Raw genomic sequence first — 24,732 nt, 5'->3', positions numbered from 1 at the left:
CAAAACATGGCCCCATACTAGCTACTGTGAAGAAAATTAACTCTGTCCCAGCCGAAACCAGGACAGGAAGCTGTGTCCTACCCCTAGTCGACAGAGCCGTGAGAACTATTTAGTTTGAAAGGTAGTTGCTTTCTAGACTCTATTGGCTATACTGATTAGATCTCCATTGACTTCAGTGGAAGGTTAGAAGCTAGTCTCACGTGTTGGCAACTACACTGTAGTTGGCTGAAATTAGGGTGAGCTGAATCCTACACTGGGACTGACTTTATCCAGCTTCATGCTTTCAGAGCTCTACACTGTCGAGGGTTATACTGTCGTGCTGCATAGGTACAGTTTTACCATCAGACAAGCTAACCATACCTAAGCTCAGTGAGGAATTAGGTTGTAAAAAACTCTGCTGATCAGCTTATAATACGTACACTGTATTTGTGACTGTTGAATGACCAGCTGTTGGGAGGTAAAGTTTCCAAGTCTCAACCATGTTTGGTCTCTCTCTCCATAGAGACCTGGAAAATTGCTCAACAGGTTTGAGACTGTAAGTTTGATAATATTGTCTACTTGTTATTGCTGTAATTCTTTTTGGGTTTCATTTTTTTTGTTTAATTAAATATTTCCTGTACTTCTGTGTCATGATACTAGTACCTAACAACACTTTGAAAATGTATTGCGTATTACAGACTTCCCTCTGGCTAGGCTTGCTCTTTTGTGGAAACTGTGTGACATTTCTTTCTGTAGGAGGTATGGCTTGTTTTTTGTCTTGCCCAGATCTGCCTGTCTGCAGTTAGGTGTATTTTTGGAGTATTTGTATGTGTCATGCCAGTTGAATAGATAGAAAAAAAATATATAAGGTGTTCATCAAAATCTGAACAGAAGGCATGGAGTACACAAGGACACAGAATTAGGAATGAGAAATGAATCAGTTAACTCTAAATTAGCACACATATGGCTGTTTTACTTCCCTATCTTTTCTTTCATTCTTACCGATTTTAAGGATATAGTACATTCTCTTCTCATTTGTGTCAATTCCAGACAATATTCTGGTTTTCTCAGGAAGGCAACCAGGTAGGTCCCTGAGAAGTAATCAGGTAGTGCAGATTACTGGTTGTTTGGTGTAGCAGTATGACAACAAAAATCACAGTTACTAAGGCCTTCATACAGTAGTTGGGAAGGCATTTGATAACCTGTGAGGCCATGCACATTTTTAAAATACATATTATTATCCACTATATCTGAATTTTCTCCTTTTTTTTCTTTAGTTATATTTCTAGATAAACTTGACTTTTTTAAAGGTTAATCTCAACTTTCTTCCTTGTTCCTTATCCTTTTCCTTCCTCCCTGTTTCTTAGGCTGCAGAAAGTCCTATGTAATTGATACAACTGTAAGAAAGTATTTTGTAGTACTCTCTTTCCTGTCTGTAAAAGCAGCTTTCCTCGTGTTGAGTTGGCAGCTTATCAGGGAGGAAGATCAGTGACATAGTAATGGATGTGCAAATCCAGCATAGGTGTGGAATTTTCTCCATGCAAATCAGCACTAGGACTTTTTTTGCTATTATTTCACAGGTAGCCTCTGCTTCTGACTAATACAGCTGTAATAACTGTGGTGATTTGCAAGCAAATGACTGTGGAAATATAATAATTGCTGAGGTGGTGTTGCTAAATTTAATTTCATATTAATTTCATATTAGTTTTTTTATCAAATTCACATTAATTATTTTCAATTGATAAAACTCCTGTTTAATCACCTGGATATTACATAGCTTTTCTTCACCAGATGCCCTTTCTTTTAATGTTAAGTGCAGTCTGCCAATGTGATATGTAGGTGTGGCTGATTCAGGCTTATAGTCTTATAATACTATAAGTAGCTGTGGTTAATATGCTTAATGCTTTTTTCCTTCCACCTCTGTTTTCAGTAACTCATAACTTCACCAATCCTAATATTTAGAAAAAGTTAACTGTTCCAGGATTTTGTTTTTGTGTTGATTTTTATTAGCCTGCATGCAGCCACTACTGTCACATGTAGCCAGAAAGTTTATAATTTGTTAAAATGTAGAATAGTGTGTAAAAAGAAGTTTGTAAAAGTAAGAAACTTACACTGTAAAAATACAATTATGTGAATGTTGCATTTTAAGTAGCATTTGATATTTCAAAATGAAAGAACAGGACCCATTGTCTATGAGCAGTAATTTTACTGTAAGAAACAGAAAAATGTCATAATGCGAGAAAATGGCATATGATATTCCCTTATCAGAGGCAACTGAAACTCTAAGCTAACCTGACATCAGACTTTTCAGTTCTGAAGAAGACTTTAATGGAAATCTTGCCACTATCCAAAATTTGACTGAATGTGTTACAGTGCCTTCAAATAATTTGCTGTCATATTAGAAAGTAAGCTTATTCATGCAGACATTTTAGTAGTGTGATGCTTTCTTGTCCTCTAGGCATATCATTTTTTATGCGGAGATACTGAAACACTTTTTAATATTAGTAGTTTGATTTACTTTTACTCGCAGACAGTTACTCTGCTTCAAGGTTTTATTGCCTTCCCCTGTCTTAATAAAGCACAAAGTGGATGAGTTTTCTGTACTGACAGTTCAATATACCTTGTTTAAAGCCAAAGTAGCTCGATATTGAAGCTTCCCATTTGGCTAATGCTGTTTTCTTAAAAAATGAAAGTTTCCCCCTTGCTTCTCCTAGTATTCGGCTTGTAAAATAGGAGGTGTAAATGTTTTGAATTATTTAAAAGGTTCAAATATTTATTTCAAATTTGGTTTTGTACCTTCTCTTTCATTACTGCTTTCCTGTTTCAAACTGGTATTTCTTCTTGGATTCAGTATACTAAATTCATAGTGTTTTGCTTCCTTCTGAAGTATTAGAAACACTTTTTCAAAATGTATACTTATCAGCTTGCTTGATAATTATTCTTAGTAGGTTTTGCATTTTAGATATAGATCTACATAGTGGAGGCAAGTTTTCTGTTTAAAATTATGAGTTTTACTTTCTTTTTTGTGTTGTGTTTGTGGTTTTTTTAAATTAAATTACCAGTTATAAATAGGTGGCAGGACAAAAGTGACTTGTGTTTTATTAAGATCATATTAAAAGTAAATTTGTGAAATACTTCTCATGTCAGGAAGAGCAGAAAAAGTCAAACCAACTTCCACAAGAAAGAATCCCTAAACTGTACTGTTTTACATTTTACACTTGAACTACGGTTATAGCTATTCTCTTGGTTTGCCACATGCATGCCTTTAACATTTTGTTAAATGATACAGAATAAGATGTGAAGGTGGGAGAAGATCATAGGGTTGCCCAACAGTTGCAGTATCTAAAGACACAGTGAAGCAGGCGATTGTGTAAAAATTATTTAATATATTACTTCCTTCCATAATTATTTCCTTTTGTGGATTTTGGGAATGAATAAGAGTATAAGTGGGGAGAGATTTAACTCTTTATCTTGCTACGGTAGATGTTGCATTTCAATGATAATACTTCAAGCTGCCAGAGACAACTTAGCGTTATGTTACCAGTCTTCGTTCTTCTTTGATGTTTCGTCTTTTCAAAATATATACTAGACTGACATTTGAAGAAAAGCCAAGCTGTCAGTGTCTTTCAGAAGGGACAAAACACACATATTTTTAATATCAAAGCAATGGAGAAAAATTTAAACACACTTTTTTGTTTTCATCTTTGGATGTCTACTAACTGTTGGGTAGTTTAATTTCCTTATTAGCCTTTTTAAAGAAAGATAAAACATTTATGCACTTTAAAAAAAGTTCTCCATGTTGCTGAATTAATTTGATGTATATTTTTTGTAAATTTAAGAAAGAACTTATTAGAGCCCACCAGGATATTTATGCCTTGAAAAACCTTCATTGGAATTACTTACCAACTGCATGGCATTCTCTGAAAATACTGATGGACTAATAGTGGTGCAGTAATAAGAGACCATAAAATGAAGGCAATAACAGAAAATTAAACTAAACATCGTGGAGTTTTTTCCCTAAGAAAAAATAACGTAGAATGCTCAGTGTTAACAGCTCTCAGAAATGTATTGTAATTTTGGACTCTGTTGTGGAGCATCCCTGTGAAATACTCGCAACTTCATTGTTGTATGAGAGAAATGCGCATTTAAGTTTCAGGCTACTGAGTAGTGTAGCTCATTGTTGAGCCGTTGGCCAAGCATTTCTTTTTCTCTACTAGTGTTTCCTGTGTGCTTCCCAACTCTTACTCTGAATGGACATTTATGAGCAGTATCTTGCCTCCTGCTAGAGAATGCATGATTGTTGATGTCCAAGTTAACTCATGTTAAATAAAAGTTTTCAAAAACATTTTTAATGTCCAACATTTTTAATGTCCAACATTTTTGAACATGAGCTAGAAAAGTGGGAATTATGAAAATTATTATAAGGAGAAAGTAACTGTAGTTTTTGTGGATAGAAGAAGTTGCACAGAGTTATTTCAAGGGCTGGGTTAGAGTGGAACTCAGTTCTCATGAGCTTTGCAACAGTAAGATAAAAAGTAGGTCCACATAACATGTGATGTGATTTATGCATGCGTGGAGATCAGATTATGCTGTGTGTATCGTGTTTTATTAATTTAAGGAGTAGAAAAATCATGCTTTTTACACATAAAAAAGCCAGATGGAAGAATGTTGCGTTTGGTTGCTTGTAGAACTGATAACACAATGTTTTATTTCCAAAGACAGGGTTAGAAATCATTATTTTTGTTATTCAAAGTTCCCAATCAGTTTTTTACACCAGTACTGATTGTACTTTACTCTGTGAATATGTTTACTTATTCCCTCTTAATTAGTTCTGTTTTATGCCCCTATAATTGCTCTGTGCTGCAAGGATGAATTGGATAAATTTTTTTCATTTATTTTTGTCTGGATAAAGCTGGCTAACTCTCATTATCAGTGTATATTAAAAAAAAAAACATGAGCAAATCATGTGCTATCTGCAATAAATACATACATAAAGAATCTAAAAGCAGGAAATGATTTAGTGACTCATCTGGTGTGGGATAAGGGAGGCATATAACCTGCATGCAACAACTCCTTTTGTATCTTTTGTGTGCTGAAGAACAGGGTTCTCACACATCTCCAGAGAAACTGGTGGGTATGTGAATAAGAGGCATGAAACTCGGGTATCTTTGAACAGGTTCCCAGTTAATTTGAGATATCTTCTTTTGTAATCCTTCCTTAAAATTTGTTACCGAAATCCTTTGCAGAGCTCCCCATTGCCTGTGTTTTGTTTTCTGTTTCCATAATTACAGTCTTCCAGAAAAGACAAAATGCCTCAGTTTTTAGGCCTGATATTGTCCGATATTGAATCCCAGTAAGGTGCAGGAGGGAAGAAGTTGTGCGAAGAAACAGATTCTTGTGATGCAGTTAGAGTTGAATCTGCATTTGAATTAGGGGAAAAAAAAAAGCTGTTGGCTAGGAGCACACCATTGCCAAAAAACCACATGCAGTATTTAACGTAGTTGCAGCTAGTACCAAAAAATCCAACTTACTTCTGTTTTTACAATGGAAAATAGATGTTTCGTGGTGCCATTAAAATGTATGGATATAAAACTTCCTATATCTTTAAAGTCTATATGATAGATTTTTTACAACAATATCCTTACTGTTTTTACATATGATGGTGGAGGGTTGTTGAGATTTATTTGCTTCTTTCTGAAAAGTACCCAGTTCTCCTCTCTCCACTCCTAAACAGGGAAGAAAACTCTTTTTCTTCCTGCTAATCAAACAAATATAACTTACCTTCAGGTTTGCCCTTGTTGCAAACTTGAATTACTGTGTACAGCAGTGGCTTCACTTCAAAGAGTGGCACCGGAGACTATAAAAAAAATTTCATTAAAAGGTTGCATTCATCTGGATTGGAAATAATACTGAGACATAGAGTGTTATTAAGCTTTGGTATGTGTTTATCAGCATAAGATGAAATGGTTGAAGAAAAAGTAAATTAAGCTGCATTTATTTTCCCTGTGCAAAATTTAAAACTGTCTATGACACACATTGTTTGAAAAGTAGGAACTTAACAAAGGAATTTCCAGTTCAACCTTAACTATGTATGAAAGAGGAGAATGGAAAATACAATAGAGCAAGGTTCAAGTGAATATAGTTCAGGCTCTGTTTCTTGTTCAATTTTTTAGTTACTTCTGTTTTCCTGATGTATTTCCTCAAGCACAATTGTTTAAAATATTATGGATTACAGAATTTTTTTTTTTTCTGGTTTAAATTTAATATTTTCTTCAGATGGTAGTTTCTCTTTGGTTAAATAGCTTCAGTTTCTGCCACAGGTAATGGCCACCACTAATATTTCATTAATCCTTCCTCTGTTGGATCATTCAGATGGTATTTAACATAGTGGCTTAGTTATTCCAAGTTGTTACCATGTATTTTAGGTGAGATTCAACTTTGTGTTCAGACCCTTTTAAGTTTACATGTCCACAGTGTAGCTTGTACTAGGTGTTTAAACTCCCATTGTTTTCAGTGGAATTCAACTCAAGGTAGTCAACAAAACTAATAATTTTTATCCTGAATTGGGGACTGACATTGGGTCAGTTGAGTAGATCTAGTCAATAAAGATAGTTGCTTATATTGGGATTTGAACTCCTGGCTCATATGAAGACACCTACAGAACGTATACCTTAATTTAGTTGTGTGAGTCTAGACCTGATTACTACCTTTCATCTTTCTGTGCCTTTGTTTAAGAAAAAAAAAAAAAAGGATTTCTTTTTTTCAAAATGAAACATCACATATATATTAGTGTTGTAATGTGATTCTGAAAGGTTATAAATTATATCCTTTGCAAAGATGAACTTTTATATAATGAATAGAATACTAAATCTGTTGTAGGAGCTGTGATTTCCTTAAGAAGCTGCAGTCATTCAAGGAATTAGTTTATATTTAAAAGTGGTATATTTTGCTTCTTCCAGACGGTCCTCGGCCCTCACAGAAAGAAATCATATCACTAAGGGCATTTATGCTGCTTTTTTTGAAACAACTTATATTGAAGGTAAAACAGTCTCTTCCAGATGGAAAACATTGAGATCTGTTATATACATGTAATAGGATCTTTCACAGTAGTAAATATGTAATAGCTGTCAGGTATTGTATCTGTTTCTGGTTAATTTTAATGTTCATGCACGTACTTCTAATCAACATAAAGGTAGTAAATCTGTACAATATTTCTTACTAACCTCACCAAACTATGCTATCTATATTTTATTAAATATACTTGCAGAAATAGTATATGACACTACAGAACCTTTCAGGTATTTGGGCTTTTTTTATATGATAGTAGATAGTTGCTTGCTTGGTCAAATGAAAAAGGTAACGGCAGTTGTTAAGTTAGTTATTGCTTTATCCTTTTTTTTGGTTCTACCGCTGGTTGAAATGCTCTAGGGTTCTTTCTCTCTGTTACAGCTGAACACTAGTCTTTAGGTATAATCTGTCATTTGAGACTAGACTGAAAACCAGTATTTTCTGGCCTGGCTTATTCCTCCTGTTTTTTCTGTTCTGTGTCAGGGATTGGAGGAGTGGCAGTAATGGTTTATAGTATCTGAAGGCCCACACTGTAAGAATCCTTTCTAGCAGGAATAGAGGGCTGACTTCATGCTGGTTTGAACTGTCAGTGTGGTAAGGAAAAGAAATGGAATGAAAGAGAGAATTTAGTCTTTTGAGTTTAAATAGAAAAAATTGTAGGATTATTTGACTTGGTCCAAGTTTTTCTTGAGCCAAACTTAAAGAATGTATTTTCTCTGAATAATGCTGCTCCTTTTATTTTTTTTAGGATCGAGGAGTGAAAGAAGATGAACTGCAGAGCATATTAAATTACTTACTAACAATGCATGAGGTACATTTCTGTAATTACCTATCTTTTACTGTAACCAATTGTACCAGCTCTATGGGAAGCCTGCTGTTGAGGTTAGTTTGTAGAATAACATTGATGCTTGTCATACAGGATGAAAATATTCATGATGTGCTGCAGCTGCTAGTGGCACTAATGTCCGAACATCCAGCATCCATGATACCTGCCTTTGATCAGAGAAATGGGATACGGTAAGACAGTGAAGTGAGAAAATATCTTAAAAGTAGTTCCAGTATCATCACTCTCCAGATTGCTTCTTTTTCATATAAATATCACACTTGCTGATCTTTCAAACTAAAATTTTTATTAACTTAGGCTATATTTTTTGTCAAAAACAGAGTGGTTTTGATAGCTTGGAGGAAAAAATTTTCCACTTAAGGTTATCATTATGATATTTGAAGGTAAATGTACTGTTGTACTTGCTTCTCAATCTCAAATAGAATATGTAATTAACAAGATGCATCAAAAAGCCAAGTATCTATCTCAGAATAACTTTGAATATTCTGTCTTCAGATGTTTAACATAGTCTGGAGGGAAGAAGAGGAAAACAAGAGAAATTGTGCCCTAACCTCTCAAATTCTCTCTGAAAAGATTAAAAAAGCTATCTGTCAAATTCATATGTTTGTCTGTTTGACAGTAAAATTAATAACTGATAATTCCCAGAGAAGTGGTATATTTGTTGTTTTCATATGCCTAATTTGGTAATGCAATTTTTTCCAGAGATTAATAATTTTCATGTTAATAATTTAATATTTATTATAGAATTTTATTTTCTGCTGTTCTGAAAATACTTTGGAAAATGCAAGGGGCTTGTAAAACTTGGGGGGGGGGGGGGGGGCGGGGGCGGGAATCTACCTCCTGATAAGTTCAGGCTTTGTTTTGCCAAAATACTAAGATCTTTGTGCAAATACTTGTATTTAAAACTGTTTGAATGACAATGCTAGTTGAAGGGAAGACTCGTACTCATGGTTAGGACTTTGTTTCCTGCCTATAGTTTGTATTCAGACGGAATTCTATTCCTGACACCTTTCGAAGAAGGGTAAGACCGATCTAGAGGATTTAAAACACCTTTATGTAACATTTGTGGTACCAATATTAAAATTGTTTGATGGTGCAGTCTCTGTGTTTAAAAGTCTGTGTTGAAAAAGTGGTGAGAATGCACAGAATTGCAACATTTAAGTGTCCAAAAAAAATGCCTTACATAGAATTAGGGTTTCATCTGCTTAGCTTGTCAGAGGACAAAAGCCTCAGAGGACATTTGATAATGGCATAAGTCCTTTCAAAAGAGGAAGATACTGCCTGCTAAAACACTCTTTAGTGCAGAAAGAGCAAAAAGAATGGCTAAAAGCTGAAGCTCAGCTAATTCAGAAAGGAAACTAAAATATCAAGTTAAAAATTTTTTTAAGAACAGTCCAGGGGAAGGGGTAATGTTTTCTGTCTCTTGGTGTCTTCAAATCAAGACTGGTTTCCTTTCTGAAAGACTGTAGAATTTGTGCTTAAACCAATCATATTCATTAAATAAGTAATAAATTAAATTAGTTAAATTTGAGGCCTTTTGTAATCCAGGATTTAAAAGCACAGGGTGTATTTTTTTTCTACTTCAAATTTTGATGCAATGAGGATGCAGCTTCATAGGTGTATATGGGATTTTGTGTAACATATTGCCATATTTTAATTTTGACCAATGAGATTTCAGTGTAAATATCCTGTGATTAAATGCAGGTACCCTATCCTGTGTAGAAAGGATACTGAGTAGGGTTTTTAAGAATAAGAGCAGATTTTCAGGAGCATCCAGGTACTCCAAGAAACTCCAGGATGTGACCTTATGTGCTCCAATCTGCTTCTCTTGTCTTCAGCTACAACTGCTCAGACTGTCTTTTATTTTATTTGATTGTTCCAAGGTAGAGGTATGACAGAAGGTTGTCGCTTTCTGTTACAAAGCATGAAACTGAACCAGAAGACACCATGTCTGTAACCTAAAGAATTCATAATCAAACTCTTGCGCTGTGCTCGGTGCTTTCAGTATATCCTTTCATTTTGTGTAAATTGCTATTTTTATAGTTTTATTTATTAAGAAATATCCCTGTTCAGTGAAATACAATCTATATATGTGAAGTTTAGTAATAAATTGAAAAAACTTTTTGAATTTGTTTTTCTTTTTTAGAGTTATTTATAAATTATTGGCTTCCAAAAGCGAGAGTATATGGGTTCAAGCTTTGAAGGTTCTTGGATATTTTCTTAAACACTTGGGTCATAAGTAAGTGTGGTTTTAAAATTGTTATAGTGATGTATTTAAGTTCACAATTCTTCTTGTCTTTTTGTCATGATTACTGTATATTCTTTGACAGTCTTTAGGAATTACTTAAAATTGTTAGGTTTTCTGATTAATATTTTCACCTTTATACATTGGGATAAAATTAATTTTCCAGTTAACTTTTTACTACTGTGGTGTCTGAAAATATACAGTGATTGTCTGCCAAATATATGATATGCTGAAATTCAAGTCTTAAAACGATTGAAAAACATTTTCCAAAAATACATTTTATAAATGTGTATTATGTGTTCAGCTAAGGATAATAGGAAACATGTGAGTGTCATCGGAAATTTGTTGCTGGAATTTTCAGTGTCATTGCAATAAGAGTTTCAGGGCAGTACTTCTAAAAATAGCTTTTAAATGATGGGAAAAATGAAATAGAAAAATGTTATTCACATGGGAAACTTTCAGAAGGAAAAGCAAACAGACTAAGTAAATGATCATTAAAAAAGGAGGTAAGGACATACCTACCTCTATGCAAGAAATATTCACATATAAAATGTGACACGAAATAAACGTACTTAGTCTCTTCTTCCAAATTTTGGTGTTAAGAAAGAATTAAAAAGCATGCAGTGCTGTGTAATCTGCTGCTGCTCACTTTTCCCCTTCTGCGTGTGGTGCTTAACTGTCTGCCAGGGTTAACCCACAACAATATTCCAGTGGGAGACTGTGCAGTATAAAAATTAACCGTGTGCTTCACAAGAGACATCATCATGTAAAACCTCCTTAGAAGGGAAAGGAGCTAGGAGTCCAGCCAGAATGTGGTATTGCTAGACATGCTTTTCTCAGTAAGATCAATAAAGTATGACTGTATAATTGAGAGACAGTTAGCTGAGAATATGCTCCCAAATGGGATTTTTCTTTTGGGATCCAGGAAGCCAAATAGTGTTCTGGGAATTAATAAAGCAAATTGACAGTCCACTCGAGAATCTCCAAGGGCTTTTCAAAAATTACTTACTAAAAATCATTTACGTTGATAGGAGTTGAATTAAGTAAGATAGACCAGATGAAGGTTTGACTTGTGCAGAAGCCTGGTTGTGTCCAAATAAGTACATTTGTTTAAAAAATTTATCACTTATCCAGTAAATCAAGTAGCAAACTCTGTCAGTGCAACATTACAGAAAAAGAAAAGTGAGATTTTTCAGAAGCTGAAATTTCATTTCCCGGTCCTTAGCATCTAGTTGTAATTATGGATGTGTCAGTGTAGTTTCCATTGTTGAGTGAAAGTATGTACTTAGCACAAAATTAAATAACTTTATTTTTCATGTAATTGAAGTCATTGAAATCCACTTGAATACTGTGTGTAACTTTCAAAGTTTTTTTAAATTTTCAGACCTCCAAACATCTGTAAATGTTCACATTTTATGTAGACTTCAGCAAGTAAAAATGCACACACACACACACCCATTTTCATATCGTACAGCTAGGGCTTGTGAGGTGTGCCTATTTGTGCACGTACATATGTGTGCATATGCATGATTTTATAAAATTGTAGTCAACTACAGGAAATTCTAAGCGATTATAAAATTATAAACTACATGAAAATATAAAGCACTGAAATTTCTGTTTCACAGTACAGGAAACAGGCATTGTATTTTAATACACTAAAGCAGAATTGCATAAAGAGATGTTATAATGTGATTTATTAAATGTATTCAATACAATACTAATAACAACTGTGTAGGTACAAAACCAGTTACCATTGCTGTAGTTCGTATACGTTCATCGCAGATTAAGCTATAGAGTGGAGGTAATTGATTCTTAGAAGCGACCAGTAACGTGTTAGATGAGAGTTTGAATAACTTAATTGATTTTTCTTTGTGATCTGTGATGATAGACTACTTTGTCTAACCTTAACAGTTGGCAAAATCCTGTTCTTTTCCTTCTCTGCCATCTTTGATTCTTTCTATGCCACCACCGAAATCATAGTCTGTTATTTACTTTTGGTTTTTATCTGCACATTTAAACCTTCCAAAGAATTTTCGCTTCCGTGTGCTACATCATAGCTCACAAGGTTAAATACCCATAGTTTTTCTCATAAGCAACTCATTAACTCTCTTCTGGGCACAGAAGAGTACACACTGTTATAAGTTGTTGCAACTCTCTTTTGTGGTTATTTGAAAATTATAATGTAATGTATTAATTTCAAAAGTTCTAGAATGAATCTATGTAATTTAAACCTGTGTTATCATCAGTAATCATGAAAAGGGAGTTTCTTAGCTTTTGAATGCATAAAATTTTACAGAAACTTTATTTTATCTTATTTCATATTTTTCTGCTGCTTTAATATATTATTTTGAATAATGTTTTTATTCAAATTAATTTCATATTTCATTACAATAGTAGATAAATTTAATGATGCAATTTACGAGAAGTACTCTTTATTTATGATGTTATATCCAATTTTAAGAGAGTACTCTTTTAGGACAGATGGAATTCACTGATGTGAGCTGCTTTCTTCTCTGCTTTTTAAGATTTGAGTAGTTTTTGATCCTAACTATGAAAGTCACTTCAATCACTTGGAATTTCATAACTTTTCAGGATTTTATTTCCTTTACATTGTAACGTATGTTGTTCCAGGATTTAATTATTTTGGCTGCATGAGAGAATGCTATATAAAGAGAATGGCAGTACTGATAAATCTGTATGTGTTAGTATTTATGCTGGAATGTCTGAGGTTGGATTGGCCTGAGCCCTTGAGAGAGAGACAAAAGATACGTTCTGCAGTGATCACATTTTAGCCAGCCTGTAAACGTCTTGAACTCTCTCAGCCTCAGTAAGGTAGAAAGGGATTCCTTTGTCTTTTTCCACTGTGAAAATCATGGAGGGTGAGAATGGTGTGTCATTTATTTTATACAAAAGCCCATCCCAAATACAGCATTACATTCTGAGAACCTTTGTGTATTACTACAATTGCATTCATATTGGGAAAGATCTTAAATGATGTTTAATTCATAATATTTACAGAATAACAAGTTTTAGAACTTTTTAGTACATCAAAATATTTGGCTTTTGGTTTTTTTGCATTTACTTAAAATGTTCAACATGCTTGGCATTTTCCTAATATTTTTATTTTCTCTTCCAGGCGAAAGGTTGAAATCATGCATACTCACAGTCTTTTCACTCTTCTTGGAGAAAGGTTGATGCTGCATACAAATACGGTGACCGTTACAACATACAACACGCTTTATGAGGTACAAATTATTAAACATAGAGATAGTCATCTCTATTGTAAAAATTATGACTTAATTATATTGTGACTCTGTGCTTTACAATATCCTAATTCTCAAGACTTTTGAGAAAATTTTAGATAGAAATTTTAAGAGAGGATTTCTTGGTTGAGATTGTATTTTGACATGCTTTGTATATTTTAATTAACAATGTCATAATTTTTACATAGTCTCTATAAAACTTTACATTTACAGCATTACAAAGGGTGATGGAAAAGATCCTGCTATTTAAGATGTTCATCATTTTACACAAGGAAAAAAAAAAGTTAGTGGAGACCTGCAATTGTTCTTACTCCTCCATTGCAAAGGAAAGTACTGGAGCCAGAGACATGCCTTTTTTCCTTTTTCTTTTTCTTTTTTGTGCCATTCCTTTCAAGTTTACAAGATTTTGAAAAGTGCTGTTTTTCTTTTTTAACTTGTAATGCTGATAGTATGCCAAAATGATAACTGAACACAGGCACTTTTATGTAACAGATACTGCTTGAGGCAAATATGACCTTGAAGCATTCAACTGTTTTACCAGGCTGTTGTAGAAACTTCAGTTTTGATGATGAGTAATTTTGTTAAAGCAAAATATTGTCAACATCAAGTTAGTCGAAGCCTATGTCCTCGTGCCTGCAAATGCATAAAGATCACATCCAATCTTCAATTATTTTTAAAATAGTGACTTAGAATTGAACCTTTTGCAATTTCTGAGGACCTTATGCAGTAGAAAGATTTTTTTTTTTTTTTTTTTTTTTTTTTTTTTTTTTAGTTATGCTATTATTTTTTGTTCAGTCACAAATAGGTGTAATGGCTAGATACTGAGGACTGACTCCAGAAAAGACATGGAAGACTAAAGGAGTGCTTGATATTTAGGGTTCTGAGTCTGAATGATGTCGAAAACATTCTCCTATGATTGTAAAAACCTAAATGCCATCTATTTGCCAATGACTTACTCAGACATTAAGTTCCTTTTTATTGCACGTATCTAAGCTTACCTTATGTGGTTTGACAGCTTGGGTCTCACAGTCTAGATGTAGCTGCATTCAGATTTCTGAGAGCTTCTGTGATTGGTATTCTCAGAAAATGCATAACTCAGTGACAAAATTGGAGTCCTCATGGAGTCCAGCATCCACAGACATTTACATTTGAAAAAATAGCCAGAGGAGGAGAAAAAGGAGTTAAGTGCCAGAAGTACAAAAGATTTGCCAAGGAACTGATGCAGATATTTTCCATGTTCTCTCATAAAAAGCAAAGGCATATTTATATTCTCTTTTAAATACCAATATGTAAAGACACAGTCAAAGATACTGTATTTACAACTGACATTAGTTTGATTATTGTTTACTGAATGAGCTAAATTTCTGCTTTAAAATAAATAAGAATTACTAGTGAAATGATTCTATTTTGAAATGCGTTTGCTTGAATATACTTATTGAGAATCCTATGTGAATATCATTAAATTTTTAGCTTGTCCTTAAAAATAAAGTTGCATGCATAGAACTTGTGACAGGTATCCCAGTGTGAAAGTTCTGTGGTGTTGCCTCAATACAGATGAATTAGTTTGTCAGGTACAATTCATGAAACAGGAGAATGATCTGTCTTGCTGATGTGAAGCCCCAGGATTATTCCTATGGAATGCTGTCTGTGACTGTTCCTCTTTCCTAGCTGGAGAAAACCAAGCCCACTTTTAAGAAATACTGGGTTTGGTTATGGACGGAATGTATGAGAATAACTTTTGCTGTACAGTGCTCATGAAAGAGTTTTTGATCTGTGAATGTGTAACACTATGAGAAATATGAATGAAATATCTTTAAAACACAATTATTGTATATTTAGTCAGCTAACTAAAACGTTAGTTAACCAGCCACTGTACATCCATGAAAATCTTTATCCTTGCATAGAGGAATTGCTCATTTCCATTCTTCAAGAATAAAAATATTTTATCAAAATGTTTTATAGGAAGTTACAGTGTGGCCATGGTAAATGTTCTTAACAAATTTAAAAATGAACAAAGAGATGCTGTAGCATTTAATTAAAAATGGTAAAAGGAACTTAATATTCTATTTCAGATTTTGACAGAACAAGTATGCACTCAAGTTGTTCATAAACCGCATCCAGAGCCAGATTCTACAGTGAAAATTCAGAATCCAAGTAAGGACAATATATTATGTTTGTATGATAAATGTATTGCCTAGAGGTTGTGGGTTTTTTTTAAAGAATATGGTTCAGGAAGCGAGAACAATTCATTAGTGTATCTCAAATACATATGGGTTTCAGTTACTAATTACATTAGCTGCTGTCAGCAACTTTTTTTTTTTAAATGTTGTTAAAATGTGTTACGTAACTAATTTATTCTTTCAAAGTGATTCTTAAGGTGGTGGCTACGCTGTTAAAAAACTCCACGCCAAGTGCAGAGCTGATGGAAGTTCGACGTTTGTTCTTATCTGATATGATAAAACTCTTTAGTAATAGCCGTGAAAACAGAAGGTATGTCACTACAAATAGTATTTTCTCATCCTTGACTTGTGGGTAATAGCAATCTGTTGTACTCTGTGTAGAGTTTTATACTGTATATTAAATGGAATGTATAAAAAATAAATGGAATAGGTCTCTGGTAACTTTTCTTAGTTAAAGAACTAATACTGGGTTCTTCTGTTTAGAATATACTTTAAATTTTTATTCATCCTGAAGTATTTTTAAGTTTCTTCCCACCTTTCGATGGATGTTCAGAGGAGATGTACCAAATTATTTTCTTCCTATTTTAACCATCATAATGTTAAAATAAAGAAGCTTTGTTTGGATATATTTTGACCTAATTATTTCACTTTAGATGTTTACTTCAGTGTTCAGTGTGGCAGGACTGGATGTTTTCTCTGGGATACATTAACCCTAAGAACTCTGAAGAGCAGAAGATCACAGAGATGGTTTACAACATTTTCCGTATTCTCTTGTATCATGCAATAAAATATGAATGGGGAGGCTGGAGAGTGTGGGTGGATACTCTTTCTATAGCTCATTCCAAGGTAAGAAATGGCTCGTGGATGTTTTTTTAACACTGGTAACTCCCCCAAAGGGACTAGCAATAGAGGAAGATAAGCTGTGAAGTGATTTAGTGCCATCTGGTGGCTATCTCCATACATGTCAAGGTGGCTGGTTTTTGTCATCGTTGTAGATCCTTTGCTGTGAAACAATTTGTAAGCTGTATGTAATATGTTGTTAAGATTCTTGTTAGTTTTTGTCCAAGTTCATGTAGCATATATTCATCCACATAATCTGTTCTTTTCGTTTTAAGGTCACATATGAGGCTCACAAGGAGTATCTAGCAAAAATGTATGAAGAGTATCAAAGGCAAGAGGAAGAAAACATAAAAAAGGGGAAGAAGGGGAACGTGAGCACTATCTCAGGTCTTTCCTCTCAGACAACAGGAGCAAAAGGTGGAATGGAAATTCGAGAGATAGAAGACCTTTCACAAAGCCAAAGTCCAGAAAGTGAAACGGATTACCCTGTCAGTACAGATACGAGGGACTTGCTCATGGCTACAAAGGTGTCAGATGATGTGCTTGGAAGTGCTGAGAGATCAGGAGGAGGAGTGCATGTGGAAGTTCATGACCTTTTAGTTGATATAAAAGCTGAAAAGGTAGAAGCTACTGAAGTAAAACTTGATGATATGGATTTATCACCAGAGACACTGGTAACTGGAGAAAATGGTGCACTTGTAGAAGTTGAATCTCTTCTAGATAATGTATATAGTGCTGCTGTTGAGAAACTGCAAAACAATGTTCATGGAAGTGTGGGTATTATTAAGAAGAATGAGGAAAAAGATAATGGTCCATTAATAACTCTGGCTGATGAGAAAGATGAACCTTCTACTAACAGTACCTCATTTCTCTTTGATAAAATACCTAGTCAAGAGGAGAAACTTCTACCTGAACTTTCAAGTAACCACATTTCTATTCCAAATGTGCAAGAGGCACAGATGCATCTTGGTGTAAATGATGATTTGGGATTGCTTGCACATATGACGAGTAGTGTAGATATAACATGTGCTTCAAGTATAATAGAGGACAAGGAGTTCAAGATTCACACAACTTCAGATGGAATGAGTAGCATATCTGAGAGGGAGTTGGCTTCATCATCTAAAGGATTAGAATATGCTGAAATGACTGCCACAACTCTTGAGACAGAGTCTTCTGGTAGCAAAACTGTACCTAGTGTTGATGCAGGAAGTATAATATCAGATACGGAAAGATCTGATGATGGTAAGGAAGCAGGAAAGGAGATACGGAAGATCCAGACAACTACCACAACCCAGGTAAGTTTCGAGTGCTGTAGGCATGTATGTGTCTGATGTAGTTGCTGTTCATTGCTGCTGAATAAATTAATAGTATGACATCTGAGAGATGTTTGAAGTGTATTTCTTTAATTACATGGAAGGTTTCCATCCTCCAAGCCTATTTGCTTTGAAAATGCCATAACGTGTATAAGGACTGTGAAGTCTTTCATGTTTGTATAGAAAATATGTATTGCAATTGTGGATGCTTTAGTTTAAAAAAAATAGCTAAGAGAATCTCTCATCCATTTTCCTTAGTTGTTGTGGAGAGATTAACTGATACTCTTAGAATTCTGCTTTAGACTTTCTTGTTAGTATGTCTTAAGATTAGAAATATCTGTATTTTACTATGAAATACACATTGAAGTATTCTTTACTCTTGCTGTACCTGTCTCAGAGTGTTGTCTTACAGCACTTAGTACACTGTCTTTCTTCCCATACAGGAATGCTGGCATAAATAATCTCCATATTTGATCCTAACACAAGAAAAGGAATAGTTTAGGGATAATAGAAGAAAAACCGCGACTTGATTTCCAGACCAGAGATGATTAATAAAAGAAGAAGTATCTACTTTCTTCTTGGAGATCCTGTCTTGTCCAGGTCTCCTTCTGAAAAATTCTGAAAAAATAGTGGTTTTGTGAGAGCCATAGCATTCTGAAAATGGGAAGGCCAAGGCAGAAGTCTACTCTTTGAAAGAATTTGTACTCTGTATACACAGCAAAATATAGGATCACTTTGAACTTTTAAAGCACAGAATTAATTTCCTCACTGGCATTGTTCAGAGACTGTAGCATGTAATCAAAGATTGCATTTAAGGATGTTATCAGGTGAAAGAATTGGCTACCTTCAAGGTTTTACTAGCTGACTATATGTCCAGTATGTACACCAGTATTTATCTTCTAGGATTTAAAAGTCAGGCAGACTTCCTGAAACTGTGGAAGAAGAGCCAAACAAAAATTGCAAAAATTGCTCTGCCCAGTACTGTGTAGTGTGTACCAAATCGTCAGAAGAAAGAGTTTCAGAGATACATTCAAGTACACTCAAAGTACGTCATCTGATAAAAGAACACAGGTCAGCCTGCCTGCTTCGTTCTTCAGGGAGACAATGCTTTCAGAAAACCTCCAGTGAATGGACATTTTAATTTAGTTAAACAACCTGTGGTTTCTAAAACAGAAACTTTCCCTTTAAAAAAAAAAACAAACCAACAAAAAACAGTTACTCAGACCAGTGGGTTCTGACATACAGAAAGAACACTCTCTTCTAAGTCTCTTCTGTGGTAAGAACCTCTGTTTTGAAGAGAAAAGCAGATGGAGCTCTTGCATTCCCTAGACAAGTATTATAAGAAAAGTTGGGGGTTCTCTTGTAAGTATTTTTTTCAAAACTATGAAAATCCTCATAACATCAGTAACAGACTGTCAAGCATTGTGTAGGGATCCTTATATTTAAAAGCATTCTTTGTAATAAAGAACAAGCCCTGAAAGCTCTCGATAGGAATAGTGTATCTATTACCATCAGTTCCCAAACACCTTATGTTAAGTCTTAAAATTAAGACTGTTAATACCATGGAAACTGATAAATGGAATGAATGGAGGCTAGCAAGAAAAAGGAGCACTCAGTTTTTATTTTGAAATGTGGATCTTTGTTTAAAGAGTAAAATAATAATGAAATGCTAGTATTCATTTGCTATGTACATATATGCACCCATAAACACAGTGAATTTGAAAGATAAATTTTTAATGAAAAAGATAATCTGACTTTGTACTAGCTAGTGTAGAAAAACCTGTTGGTGTGACTTCAGGACTTTTCTGTTCTTTAACCTCTTTTCTCAATGAATTTCACCTATAACAGTTGAATTATAAAAATGTAAATTCCTCAAGCCTATTATTATTTGTTAGGATTAAAATCATACATAAATCTTAATGAGCTTTTATCAGATCATTGTAAGATAGGAGAAACAAAATGTTTTCCAAATGTTTTACTCTTAGCTACTCACAAAATTCCTAATATGTCATTTGGATTGCAAATTATTTACAAACTGTGTACTCTTCAAGAGTCTGACTCTACAAGTTATTTATCTCCCTTGATTCTCCATATACTACTTAAATCACAGTTATTTCCCACTAAAATAAATTATAAACTACAATGAATTGATTTAAGTCTGTAGCCATTATTATCTCTTAAATAATTTTCTTAAAAACAATTATCAACAGTGTACCCACCAGAATTGTTGTTATCCTCTAATCTCTTCTTTGGGTGTTTCGAAATACCCTGTGAACTGTAAACCGTCCATAGTTAAATCTTTTCTGTTTAAATGAAGTTAACCTTAATAAAAAAAGATGGAAATATGTATTAAATAAAACATAAATCAAGCATTATTCTTCTCATGAGTAAAAAGCAATGTTACTTTTAACATGTCTACAGTGGAGCCGGAGGTTGGAGTTTTGATTGCAGCATGCATGGGAACTGCCACATTAGATTTGATCTCTTTGAGACCACTGAAAACACTGAAAATGACTTAAACACTGGCCACCCAAGTGTAGATAGTTGGGTTTCATGGTGGTTTATGCAATGCACATCAAAGCCCATTCTTGCAAATACAGTATTATTGGCTAGATAAAAGCTTTCCTGTTATGGTACAATTATGATACCATTACTGCTGCTGACATGACAACTACCTGTAGTTGTACCCAAAAGAAAACAAGTGGTATGTGAATGGATTGTATTCAAATTCTCTAAAACCGATCTACAATCAGCTCCCCACCTTATCAGTAAGAAGTAAGCTGTCTTGTTGAAACGGACTGAAAGAAAGCAACAGCTTGCACAACAAAGTAGAGATGGGAACTCCTGCTTACTTCTAAGAAGAGTTAATGCTTTTATCAATAGTAGATCAAAAATTGAAGAATATAAAATTAACTCCTTCCTATGGTCCCAACTAGGAAAGACTGAAAATAGAATTGAAAGCACTATGCAGAAGATTCATGCAAAAAAATCAAATCTTAGATAAGTCTAAGAAAAAAAGAAAATAATAATTTAAAGATAACTTTAAGAAAAACACAGGAAATGAAAGCAACAATAACAATTTTGATCCCAATAGGTCAAATTGAATGAAGGAAACCTGCCCTGCTCTCAAAATGCTGGCTACAGAAGATCAAAATCAGACTAAAGATCTAAGCTTTCCAGCTCAACGCCAATGCCATGTCCATTTTTACATTGCTAGCACAAAATACTTCATAAATGTCTTTTTGCTTTTAAATGTCCAGATTTAAAACAGTGTGCTGAGATCAGGAAATGAATATGTGAGCAAAGCAAGTATATTTTCCATTTTGCCAGTTTTAAGCTAGTCTAAAGTCACTTTAAAATAATTTCAAGGATCAGACTTTGTATTTCTTCCTTTCAGAGATGTTGCACATTATAAGTAATTTTGTTGTTATGAATATTTGCCTCAAATTCAGTCAAAATGTTTGTTCTTTACTACTTTTTCCTTCACGGTATTCTCTATCATATCCTCTATGTGTATCTTTTACTTTTGTCTTTAATCACTAAGTGGAAACAGTCTTGACTATGTAGGTATTGAAAGGGAATGAAATGCACATCCACCACCTGTTGGGAGAATCTAAAGAATGTCCTGAGGATCCATAAAACTGTTAACCAATTAACAAAGTGTAACAAAATTGGCAAAATGAGATTTGGGAGACTAGACTTGATTCTCTAATGATCCTGCTAAAAAGACCAGGTAAATAAATTGGTTTTGGAAAATGAGGAGCTGTCTAAAAGTACACTGATTCCTTGAAGCCATCACTGTGTAGTTTGTCCATGTTTAGAGTCAAATATTCAAAGAAAATTGTGTTATCAGCACAAAAGAATAGTTGTTTCCTACAAAAAATGTCTTGTCACCGCTGATGTTGTATGTGCTGCATTTGGTCTTTTCTGTAATACTTCAAGTGAAGAACCTGAGTGTAAAACATTGGTGAATAGCTGAAAGGAAGGCCAGCCGTAGCCCCTCAGTGCTGATTGATTTGAATTGGAGCAAATCCTTTACTGAAGGATACTGCCTGCCTTGGAATATCAATATCTCCTATAGTTTGTGCTCAAGTCCAGTTTTAGCCCATCCTTTCTCAAATTATGTGATCCATTCAAAAACACATTACAAAAAGTTAACATGATTTTTGAACTCCTTATTGATGTAGGCGGTACAGGGTCGATCCGTCACCCAGCAAGACCGGGATTTACGTGTTGACTTGGGATTTCGAGGAATGCCAATGACGGAAGAGCAGCGACGACAGTTTAGTCCAGGCCCACGCACAACTATGTTTCGTATTCCAGAGTTTAAATGGTCTCCTATGCACCAGCGGCTCCTGACAGACTTGCTTTTTGCACTAGAAACAGATGTACATGTTTGGAGAAGGTAGATGGTTGTTTCTTCTTTAACTCCTGTTTTGCGTTTCCATCAACAAGGAAAAATTAGCTGCGTTGTAGAGGGGATGTTACTGGGATAGTGGAAAGGGAAAGAGTTGGTGTTAGCTGAAGTGCCCTTCTGTATCTTGTATCTTCTTTTTTCACCCCTTCCCAGCCTGTAACAGCTCTATTTCACAGGTAACAATTTCTGTTTTCTTGAGAGATTGTATAACTCATACACACCTAACTAAACTGAGCTGCTCTTTCAGCTTAAGTTTAGTGTTAGAATCTGCTGCTTCTGTTTCAGACATGAGGAAGACTTGTGTGTCTGCTAATGGCCATTTTTTTCAACTGATCAATTAAAAGAGAGCTTCTCTACCTGCAAACCTTATAAATAAAAACTCTTTCCTATAACATTTTCTAAGGAATCACTCTTTCTAGTTGACAAATTTTTTTTTGCATGCCAGCTCCTGGTTAAGTTAGTCTCGGTGGTTATGTTATATTTTATGACAGCAATGTGATTTCCTAGTTTTTTTGTATACTTTAACAGAGATAGTCAATAACATTGTTATCAGAGCCCTTAGGTGTACCAGACAATATTTAATCTAATTTCCAGGACAGAATCGGTCATTTTCAGAAAACTTGAGCATAATTATATCCAAGGACCAATTTATATAGCATTTAATTTCCAGTTTGGTGAACTGTTCTGTGATAGTCACTAGGAAATAGACAATTTTGATTTTTTTTTTTTTTTGGCCAAATATGTGGAAGGGGTTTGTACTTTGTGTTTAGGTAATGTTTGGAGATTAAAGTTCAGTTTGTATATTTTCAACTGAAGCCCCTAATTTTTGTTTGCTGACTGGCCACAATGTTGTTTTGGGAACAGCTTACTTGTAGACTGAGTATTTTGCAATATTTTCACACACTGTTTTATATTTTGGGGGAGTGACTGTTTCATGGGACAATTTCTCACCAATTAGGAGTTGCTGAGATTTCAGCTAATCTTATTATCATCTGTGGCTTGCAAAGCTATTGCTAATGCTAAGTTTAATATTAGGAAATAAAGTTAATATTAGATCAAGGTATCACCATATTATCAAATTTCTCCTTTAAACACTAGCAGGTGTTATCATTAGGTGTTATCAAGGGTGCTTCAAATGGCACTGGTGCAGTATGGTGAACTCTTAATATTAAATAATAACTTTCACGCTGAAGAAACAACCCTCCTGCTTTCAGCAGAACTGCCTGTGAAGTGAAGTACTGGTTGATGGGAATAGAAGTTTATGAGCCATTGTTCTCAACTGGGTATCTGAAACTAATCCTGGTGTGAAAATAGATAGCAATCAATTTGTTCATTAGACTAGTCCTGTTCATATTTTTAGACAATTTACATGCAAAGTTTTGTAGACAAGATTTTGCCTTTATATCAAAGAAACAGTCACGGTCTGGTTGCAAAGAATAAATTTAACTAAACTTTTATTTTAACTGTTTGTTTTTAATCCATCCTTTCTTCTGTTCTTGCAGCCACTCCACAAAGTCTGTGATGGACTTTGTCAATAGCAATGAAAATATTATTTTTGTACACAACACAATACACCTCATTTCCCAGATGGTAGACAATATTATTATTGCTTGTGGAGGAATTTTACCATTGCTGTCAGCAGCCACATCCCCAACTGTAAGTACAATATTTCCACCTAGTGGTCATATTAGAAATTGTTTTTACTAATACAAACCACTATTTGCAGATGACTTTTCTTCTTTAGAGACTCCTGTCCCCTCTCTGCTAATTCCTTCAAAAAAATTAAATTTATAATCCAAACTGTTAAGCTTTGATATACAGAGTGTTTATAATATTTTGCATTTGAAATGCTAATTGTATTAGAGAAGTAGTGCTAAGTAAGAATAATATTTCATAGATATTTGAAAGAGAAGACCATTAGGATCATGGTTACAAATCATGATTACTGTAACAAAATTACATGCTTCATGATGGCTAGTCATTGATATTCATAAATCTGTTTTGCATGGCCACCATTTGTTTGCATGCCAAATCATATCAGAAGTCATCCCCTTGCTACTCTGTTTACTTCTTCCTTCAGTAGGTCCTGACCTTCGTTTCCTTTTTTTTTTTTTTTTTAAAATCTTGTATTGAAATAGGCTGATTTTTTTATCCACTCCGATGTTCTTAGTAAGCTGTAATTTCTTAGGTGATCACAGTTCAGGCAGGCAGAGTAGCCTAATAGAATGCTTCATGAAAAAAGGAGAAATAATTTGTAAATATTGCTTTATTGTCAATAGTAATTACAGTATTTGAATGTGATGCCTTGTCTGTGCATATAATGTCTGTAACTGTTTCTTTCATACTAAATGTTTTACCTTGAACGTCCCGTAAGCATTTGCAGTTAGTATTGGTCTTTGAAAGGGGAGAAAATGAGGCCAAAAAGGGACAAAGAAGCTCCTCTGAAGTAATGTGGCTAGTAGACACCGGAGGCTACAAATGTGGTTTGGCAGTAAAAGCTCAATTCCTTGTTGTCGTGGTTTAACCTCAGTCGGCACCTGAGCACCACACAGCCGCTCGCTCACTACCTCCCACCCCCCACCC

The 24,732-nt window shown here is 34.4% G+C and overlaps 1 protein-coding gene across 5 annotated transcripts in view; it reads left to right on the top strand.

The window, feature by feature from the left end:
• Positions 1-24,732, top strand: part of NBEA (neurobeachin) — a 516,384-nt gene that overhangs the window by 153,975 nt on the left and 337,677 nt on the right. For all 5 annotated transcript variants that reach the window (XM_076364262.1, XM_076364263.1, XM_076364261.1 and 2 more), the window contains exons 14-24: positions 6,939-7,018; positions 7,796-7,858; positions 7,967-8,064; positions 10,038-10,130; positions 13,273-13,381; positions 15,472-15,553; positions 15,766-15,889; positions 16,233-16,425; positions 16,695-17,714; positions 21,920-22,137; positions 23,652-23,805. In XM_076364262.1, the coding sequence (XP_076220377.1) occupies positions 6,939-7,018; positions 7,796-7,858; positions 7,967-8,064; positions 10,038-10,130; positions 13,273-13,381; positions 15,472-15,553; positions 15,766-15,889; positions 16,233-16,425; positions 16,695-17,714; positions 21,920-22,137; positions 23,652-23,805 (2,234 nt within the window). The remainder of the gene's footprint in view (positions 1-6,938; positions 7,019-7,795; positions 7,859-7,966; positions 8,065-10,037; positions 10,131-13,272; positions 13,382-15,471; positions 15,554-15,765; positions 15,890-16,232; positions 16,426-16,694; positions 17,715-21,919; positions 22,138-23,651; positions 23,806-24,732) is intronic.

The sequence above is a fragment of the Aptenodytes patagonicus genome, chromosome 1 (assembly GCF_965638725.1).
Source record: "Aptenodytes patagonicus chromosome 1, bAptPat1.pri.cur, whole genome shotgun sequence".
Classification (NCBI taxonomy): domain Eukaryota; kingdom Metazoa; phylum Chordata; class Aves; order Sphenisciformes; family Spheniscidae; genus Aptenodytes; species Aptenodytes patagonicus.
The sequence above is the reverse complement of the archived record's forward strand: the minus strand, read 5'-3'. Positions and strand labels throughout refer to the sequence as shown.